This window comes from Paramacrobiotus metropolitanus, unplaced genomic scaffold (genome assembly GCF_019649055.1).
Source record: "Paramacrobiotus metropolitanus isolate TYO unplaced genomic scaffold, Prichtersi_v1.0 Parri_scaffold0000027, whole genome shotgun sequence".
Taxonomy (NCBI): domain Eukaryota; kingdom Metazoa; phylum Tardigrada; class Eutardigrada; order Parachela; family Macrobiotidae; genus Paramacrobiotus; species Paramacrobiotus metropolitanus.
Window position 1 is genome coordinate 912,162 of NW_026570247.1, and position 9,189 is coordinate 921,350.

Here is a 9,189-nt window from a genome sequence, read left to right on the forward strand (position 1 = left end):
CCAGTAAGGGTTTTACTAACGGATTCAAAGCGCTGCTATAATTTTCAAGCCTAACTGGAGAAATTACTGTACCGTCTGGTACAATTTCAAACCCGTGTTTAATTCCGTCGAGCAAAAATGTTTTGTCTTCATCATCGGAAAAGCAATCGATCCAGTTATTGTAATTGCGAGAGAGTGGACTGCAGAACGTGACTTCGTTATCAGCTGAGCAACTTCCGAGACATTTATTAGTTAAATCACAAAAAGTATTAGGTAGCAATGAGTAAACCGTTGGAAAATCAGATAACTTATCATGTAGCGAGGGATGAGAGTCGACCAAAATTTTAGAGATTGCGAAACAAGACTGACCGTTCGGCGAGTCATAAACAGAGAAACCATTAAAACTGACGGAATTGCCCGTTGCTGCGGTTGGCGCTTGGGTGCGACTGCTCGGTTCCAGGGGATCCGGTCCATTTAGGGCAGCGGTACCAGTCGTGGCCGTCGCCGCTGCAGAGCCGACAGATGTGGGAATAGAGGCAGTGGTCCGGATGCTTCTGGCAGCGGCGCTCATTCCATTCGAAGCATGGAAATTCCTTGCGTGGGCGGTGGGAGAAGGGTGTGGGTCCGCGCGGTCCTGGTGTTGCCGGCCCACGTTGAAAGGCACCAGGCGCTCGAAAGGGATATGGCCCAGGTCGAGGCCGAAACGAATTTACTGCGACCGATAACGTACCAGAGTGAAAATGCTGATGAATTAGGCTCGAACATGAATTAAAATCATTTAAAGCGCAGTCATTTTCATCTGCGAAAATTCGAAAGGCGTCGTCAAATTGCAACACTACGATAGCCCTGTAGTCACGACGTTTATTAGCAAGAAATTCCATGTATTCTGTATACTCTTTTAGGGCTTCTGCGCGATCGGGTAGGACTGCTAACCGACGAATGATAGACTGACAACCCGCCATAAAATCATCATAACCAATATCGAGTGCCCCGACATTTATCGAACCAGACATATGAGCGCGAGTATATACCTGCGTATGCGGACGCGGTAAATTACGAGCAAGCCGAGGAAGAGATTTTTTTGCACTAATTACGTCTCGAAGGTCAAACTCACCTGAACTGGGTTGCTGGATGACCTTGCGATTATGAACGATGTTGAGCGGAGGAGCTTCGATAACGGAGGCGACGGAGGAGCGACCGGATTTCTTTGCTTCGCCGTCGGTGTCATCGATGTAATGCAGCAGGGATTTGCGATCGCGAAGGGGAATTCCTTTGAGTTCGTCCAATTTGAAGTCTTCGGCGGTGAGGGTTTTGATGTGCTCCTCTCTGGTGTACCGTTGAGCTTTCAAAATCTCCAGCGTAATTGGGCCGAGGTCCAGAATCTCTCCGACTGCTTCGATCGATCCACACGACAGCTCCAATTCTGGCTTATTACCGGCATCCTTAGAACACTGACATTCGGGCTGATGATAGAGAAAGCGATTAACCAACTCAGCTTTCAGGTCGGCGACTGAAAGGTCGTGGTCTCTAAGGATACCCTTTAAAGCTTCACATGTCAAATCTTCTAGTTCTTCACGCGTCTTACTCATTTTGAAAGAAAACCGAGAAGTGACCTTTCGGTGTAAAAGAAAACCGAGAAGAAAATTTGCACACTCAGAAAATTTGCACACTAAACTCATCACACAGGCCATTCAAATGTTTAAGTAGAGGTTAGCTATGCGGATGCGTGCTCCCATGCTGAATCCGGTTGGAAAGTCAGAGAAAATACTGACGGCGGAGAGAGAGGTCAGTCCATCGTTATAACCGGATTTCTCCGTTGCGAAATCCTTCTCGATGAGCATCGTTTTCCGTATTATACCAGCAAGATCAACTTCTACCGCTTAAACATTACATTGTTAACTTACAGGGCAAAGAAATCGCAAATGGCCGTCCAATCCACGGTATAAGCCAGGGTGCGCGCCGAGCGAGCATGCACCGTCGTTACCTTTGCTAGCATCTCCTCCCTGACCAGCAAGAAGTATGCGTTCACAGTGCACATGAAGCGCGCGGACGTCCGCGCTCGGCTTTCGCTGCAGCGCAAAACCAGAGGCGAAATGGTGATTTGTATTCTGTTATCGTCCCACGTGGGAGACAGGATCAGTGCATGCTCTTGTTCATGCAAGAAGCGGTAGTGCAAATGCTTAAACACATTGTACGCAGTGAGGCCAAAAAGGTGGCCGACGTCCCAGTTGTGCAGGATAATGGCGTCGCCGACGATGCCTTTGTACTCTTTATGCATACATCGCTACCGGGTAATTTAAGGTCGCCGGGTCGCACTGCCGAATATGCCAGGGCTTGCCGCTGGTTACGTTCCGGAAGTACTATGCTTTGTAAAACTTAATATTACTATGATTTGGAAAGCTTAGCACTACTAAGCTTTGGAGCGCTTAGTATAACTAAGCTTTGGAAAGCTTAGTACTGTTAGAAAAACGTTAACCATAGCCGCTAACCTTGCGACGATGTGCTTTCACGACTTATTTGTGTCAGCCGTACAAAAGGTCAACCCTTGATTTTTTGCTTTTGCTAGCTGTCTTTGTTTTAATGAGGCTATTGATTCGGTGTTTTTTCGATGAGTATTTACTGCCAGCCAATTGAAAACTCGTGAATCCTAAATTATTGTGACTTTTTGCTCTAAATTTCGAAGACCTTCTATTGCTAATCTGTATCGAGCTTGCAGAAAGTCGTCAACACCCTTTGTTACCTTTAGCCAATCCCGAGCTGTGCTTTGGTTTGCCTTGATAGTGTGATGACCGAAAAGTAACATTTTATCACTGTGTGCTATATAAGCTGTCAAACTTTAGATCTACAAATTCAGTGCAATTTTGTTCACGTACAGTACAACTGCCTTTAGTAAAGTTTCAGTTTCTTAGCTAACAGGGAATATTTAGGGTCGTTTGTGGTTTTCGTTTGCTTGATCTGTATCTTTCTAAAGAATTGTTATGGATTTCGGGCTTTTGGAAATGATAATGCCGTGTCGTTGGTAGCAGATCAGAAGGTGACCATTCAGATAGCCGTAAGTATGGGTTATAATTATGCTTAAATATGACCACTACGGCCTACGGGTATGATTATTGATGGCGGATACTTATAATGTTTCGATCGTAGGAAATGAAAGCGCCAAACACGTTGCGTCTGTGGGACGGCCGAAAACTTATTAGTAGGATGGTTTAAACACTTGCTTCAGTAACCTTTCCAGTTTACTTAATGTGATGAACGGTTGTTAATTCTGGCAGACGCTGTCGTGAAATCTAAGGTGGAATTCGAGGAAGAAGAGCTGGCTGATTTGCCTTGTTCCACAATCCAACTGACAGCTTACAAGGTTTTCGGCAAGTACGTTATCAGTACAAATTGTTGACATAAACGTCTGATATTTCGAAAATATAATTATATTAAGACGGTTCGTTATCAGAAAAATGTGTTTGATAACAAAAGGTGATCTATGAATTTGCTCATCGCGCTTTTTAAAAATAAAACGATTTTGCTACATTGTTTGCAGAGAACGCCTCATTATCAGCGCATTCGAGATGGTTGCTTCTGGGGACCAGAACGGAGGTGAGCTGCTCAAAGCACCCGATGCAGTGTTCGGACTACCTGTAGCTGGACTTTGCCAAGGCAAAAAAAGGTAAGAAGTGATTTGGATACAATTAACAAACTTTTTACCACCGAGAAACTGCATGTTTCAGAACAATCACCGGAGTTGTTGCTCAAGTGGATAAGGAATGGCTCGGACCTGGCACAGGACAGGAACAGAAGCGTTTTCGAAAGATCCTGTTGGTGGACGACACTGGCAGCATTAATGTAACTGCCTGGCGAGATGACACGACAAAACTTGCGGACCTGCACAACGGAGATGTGCGTCAAGTGTTCATTCCAACTACAAATTCTTTAACTAAATTTTTCTTTGACAGCATATCGAGATCACCAACGTCAACGTTGATCCAGGCGAAAAATACCAGCAAGCTGCCACGTGCAAAGTCGGAGCCACATTAACCGCGTCATCTTCGGTGGTTAAAGAGCTTGGAGTTATTCCGTTGCCCTGCAAGCGCCTTCTAACTATCCGAGAGGCTGCAAACGCAACTGCCTCCTTTGGTGAGATATATATGTTTTAGTCACTTCGCTAAACCTCTTGAATAGTCACACTTTAACAACGCTTTGCATGCGTTAGCAAACCTATTAAAACTTTATAATTTTTTGGAAATTTTGTTTCACTAAGTTTTTCGAAACTTAGATTTATTAATTTCTCTTAAATTTAATTGTTTTCTACATTTTTCCGAACGTGCAGTTTTTCTTCATCACGGAATGACACGAACTTCCGAACGTGCAGTTTCTTAGTCAAACGGCAATAATTGCATCAGTAAATCTGTATTGAAGATTATCGACAGTGAATTGCGCAGATTGTGCTAGTCATACAGTTTTGTTTGATAGATTTGCTAGGAGTCGTTGAAGATGTGCAACGCTTCGATTCGGCTGGAATGACACGAACGCTGGCGTTGTTGGACCCGTCTGTCGATCCGGTGTCACAAGCTATCGTTCTTGATGGACAACTGGTAAATGACCGCTTCTTTCTGAAAAAGTTTGATGCTGCTGTTGGCCGTAATAAAGGACAATTTTTTAGCATTTTAAAGTATTTAAATTATTTATTTATTCGTTGTTATTTGCGCTTAAATTTTAGTGACCACTTAGTGACCTTTTCCATTTTTTTGAAAAACTTAGCCAGCTAACTCCTACCAACATCTGGTTGTATAAATTTGGTAGGCTGGGAAATTTACAATGGAAAACAAATACTTAGTCGTTGTGATTTGCAACTTGCGTACCACTGACGGAACAATCCGCGGCAAAGAGAAGGATAGCTACTTCTATCCTTGCGTGCAGCGTAACAGCAATACCAAACGAGTTCTTGAATGGGTACTTCAGAACGGGTACATTAGCGGCAATGAGATCTCGGAGCCAGTTCAATCACCGGCAACCAACAAGCGCACAGCCGAAGCTATAGAGAACGAAACGGATGGAAGTGTGGATTTGAAAAATAAGCGAAAAAATACAGGACAAACTTTGTAAATCGTGGTCAGTTGTTGACAGCAGATCCTTTTCCTTTAATTTGTTTTTTTTCTGTTCCATACTTTTCTTAACCTTCGTACTGCATTTTGCCCTGTCAATTATAACTTCGAATTATTAACAGAATTACTGTAGCATTTGACTCAATGGTTCACGGAAGCATTTTATTTGACAGTGATGAAAGGAGTCGACTAATATTTTGTTATGCTTTTTTTGCTTAAATGCATCCGCTGATTTGTGGAAACACTCAGTTCTGTGTGAATTATGCATAAATATGGAACTTGGCAAGTAGCGAAGTGATTTAAGTACATGTCTACGTACTATGTACTGATTTAAGTACGTATCTACGTACGATTTAAGTACGTATGCATACGTAGCCAAAGCCATTCAGAAAATGCATTGGGTGATGTGGAAAGGGAGATTGAGTGCTACAAACAAATGCCTCATGAGCTAAAACGGAAGACCTCCCGTAATCGGCGCAAAGTTTGCGATGAAATTCTTAGTCGATGTACGCAGATTATATGGTTCGCCCTGGACAAATGGTCCATGCCGAGCAGCTGGAAAATAAGGCAAAACAACCCTGCATTCTGGTCAACTGGAAGTATGATTTGAATTGTAAACAGAAGAAGACTTTTTATCTTCGGTTCCATAGCGAACTGCCAACAAAATAGAAAATACACGATCTAGCGATGAGTACGCACTACGCACAACGCTAACAGATGGATAAGCGCAGTTACCAGACTCGCAAGATACAACCGGAGTTTCAGATCTTCAACGACGAACTGGGTCGTATTCGTCACCAAAAGCCATAGGGACTGTTTGATACGCCGCTAAATAGAATTATTGGAGTCAGTTATCTTTACATACATTCGACAGCGATAAGAAAACTTTGCAGTAAGGTTACTGCAGTACTTCGTACCATCACTGACTTACCAGTTACATTACCGTGCACACTTTTATACACATAATGTCTGTAGCTAACAACTGAACGAAACTTTCCTACTGATTCCTTCTTTCGCCCTTTTATAAAATTGTAACGAATACTCTCTTTAACTGTTGTTGCTCAGTACTGCGCCCTTTTTATCTTTTTTTTTGGAAAACTTATTTACACTAAAGCATCACCACGTATACTCTGTAGATATTTACATTTGCTTACACTTAAAACATCAACTAAAGCATCAGAATTTACATTTTAATAACTGCTTGGTTTTGTTGTTAATCAGCGACCAAGAACGAAGGCATATTCGTTATCAGTTCCGTTATGCTTATACAATCCCGTTATCTAAGGTAAAGGACGTAAAGGAGCGGCAGACGTAAAGCAGGCCGACCCACTTTCTACGATGAGCCTGATGACTCTTTGTTGTTGCGCTTTGAAAATTTAGTATTCATTATGAAACAGAACTTAAGACCTATTTCCAGATAGCAATTTTAGGAATTTTATTCCTCATGGTTGAGGTTGCCCTCGAGCTAACGGAATGAAAAAATGTTTATAGAGAAATGACAAAATTGAACAAGACTAATCTTTGATTTTCCTTTTTCTTCAATTGGAAACTATGGATAGCAGACGTTTTTGTGGCTGACTAACTTAGATTTGAAAAAGTAGTGTTTTGCCAGTTCAGAAACGCATTGCTTTATTAATCCGTGCAATTCGCTGCTGTACGATCCTTCCTCTGCTGTACGATGTATTCGTAATAAGAAACTAAGCGAGAGTTGGACTTTGGGAACATTTAGGTGACGAGACTTAAGATACTTTATTTTGATGATGTGCAGTTAACTGATGATAGAAACCCAAGGAATCCAACGGAGACAAAACATACCACCCGGACGCAGTAAACCGTTTACTCAAAAATGTATGGCAATTTCTTATCTAAGTGCAAACAAGTTGAGCGCACTTGTTCAGGTCAGAAAGTAACAAAGCCAAGCATGTCAGCAAGTCGACCACGTTATCCAGTCATCAACATAGACGTAAAAAATGGTTTACGGAATTTGAAAACAATACAAGTTTCGGCTAAAGGGCAATACGGATATGTAAAGCCCTGATATAGTGCAAATTCAAAAACATCAATCACCGCGCTTTCACTATTATCCGAACAAGATGGCGTCCTAACCTGGGACGGTGTACCGATGTGACCTTCTCGAGCAAACGCTAAAAAATGGCCGGAAAATTGTTGAAAACGACAGCCCATACACAGGGACAACGGACAACGCAGAAAGAAACAGAAGCACCAAGTCACTGATTTGGGTTTCGTGGATGAATCTCGCGTCCCATTAAACGGCGATATTTATCTGCTCCGCGGTTGCTCAGTTGAACCCCATAATATCGATGTTTTTTATCAGCGCGTCCGGAGTTCGATGCGCGACGGATGTGAAACTTCTTGATCAGAAGTTTCCCAAGCGTATTCTTTGGATCGGCGTCATATCGTAGAGGAACCCGACTGGCCTGAATCGATCTCTTCAGAAAATCCTGCAGATCCTTCGTGTACAACATGGATCCAGGAGCCGCTTCCACATACTTTCCCAGCCACTCCCAGATGAATTCGGAGTTTTGCTTCCCGTCGGAATTTCCCACACGTCGGGAAGCTGGCTCTGCAGTCTCTTCTGACTCCAGCTCGATAAACAGCGGTATCAAAGCATCGTAAGGCTTGCGGCATGATGGGACGAAGACTTTCGCGAAACATTCTCCCAGCGCTTGATGCAGTCCATATGAAAGGTATGACCGCATTTCATGGTTGCGAAACCTGAATTCGAAGAAATCCAACAAATAGTGCATTTAATTGCCGCCATCTTTGATTATCCAGAATACTGATTCAGCTCTTGCAAATTAGAAAAAAGCACTCAACCATTAACTGCGATTTTTAAAAGCGCCGCACTGAATTTATTGGTACGATTGCTCTTTTACATTTCGCGATGCTACTAACAAACTGACCATCCACTGCGCAGAAAATAAGGTCAAGACGGCTTTAAGGGTTTTATTCTGCCGCATACGATTTTCGCTGATGAGTACCGCTTACTAGAGCGGTAAACAACTTTTTATAGAAGGATAAAATCTTTATTCTTATTCAGTCTTTCACCGATGCGCGACCCAAAGCTTAGTAGCGTTGCAAACCTGGATGGCATACCTCGCCTATCACAGCGCAAGCGCTGCAGATTCACCAACCTGGCATTATTTAGGGCAAAGTTACTCGGTAAGCAGCAGGCTAGCAGCAAAGAGAGCTTCTTGCTAGTGGAATCTGGTTACCGTCCATGAGAGTCGACCAACTTCTAAAAAATAGAATTAATAATTCAATTAAAAAAATGAATTTCCAGCGGTGAAAAAATAATTTCGATAATTCGGACAGAAAAATCGTGATTGGCTGGTTGCGGATAAGCCCCACCCCCCAAGCCGAACAATAGAATATTAAAATTCAAAATTCAAAATTACGTAATTGGTCCAGTGGCTAACGGAACCTGGTACCAGTGGTACCGGGTGCAAACATCGGCAACCTTGCTCTTCTTCAACTTCTAAATGAGTGTGTGTGAGTAATTCGGAATTTCAGTTGTTGTATGAGTAATCTGAATTTTCAATTTTTCTACTTGTGTTCTCAGTATTTCTATTTCTTACAATGAATCCCGGCAAGCATCAATGCGGGGAGTGTAAAAAATTTTTTCAACGCGCGGATGACATGCGGCGTCATAAGAAGGAGGTTCATGCCGACCTGGATCGCGTCAACTGCCCGGTCTGCAAGAATGAAATGGTCCGACGAGGCCTACTCCGCCACCTTCGAGAAAATTGCCATCCGGGAAAGAAACCACGGAAGCCCACACAGAGAATGCCTCGACCAATTCCGTTGGCACCGGAGCCACCGGCAGGGAAAAGACCAAGAAAGTCTTCGCACCCGCGGAAGGTGGTCCGTGCGACGCGAGGATCAGCAACGCCTGCATCAACGACGGCAGCGCCGGCAGCACCGCGGACCATCACAAAAGTTTCCGCTTTGTATCCAGTTTTGGTTGGAAATTTTCAAAGCGCGACCTGTAAATGTGGTAAAGCTGTGGGATATGTTGACAATACATATACCATCATTTCATGTGAGTGTGCGGAATGCCGGCTCGAGGCGGCAAATTTGCTGTTGTTTATGA

General features: G+C 43.2%; 1 protein-coding gene across 1 annotated transcript; it reads left to right on the forward strand.

The window, feature by feature from the left end:
• Positions 1–3,126: 3,126 nt before the first annotated feature.
• Positions 3,127–5,076, forward strand: LOC129587960 (uncharacterized). Its single transcript, XM_055481940.1, has 7 exons — positions 3,127–3,175; positions 3,252–3,348; positions 3,515–3,640; positions 3,702–3,870; positions 3,927–4,107; positions 4,444–4,565; positions 4,774–5,076. Exons 1-7 carry the CDS (start codon positions 3,127–3,129, stop codon positions 5,074–5,076), a joined length of 1,047 nt encoding a protein of 348 aa, XP_055337915.1.
• Positions 5,077–9,189: the final 4,113 nt, after the last annotated feature.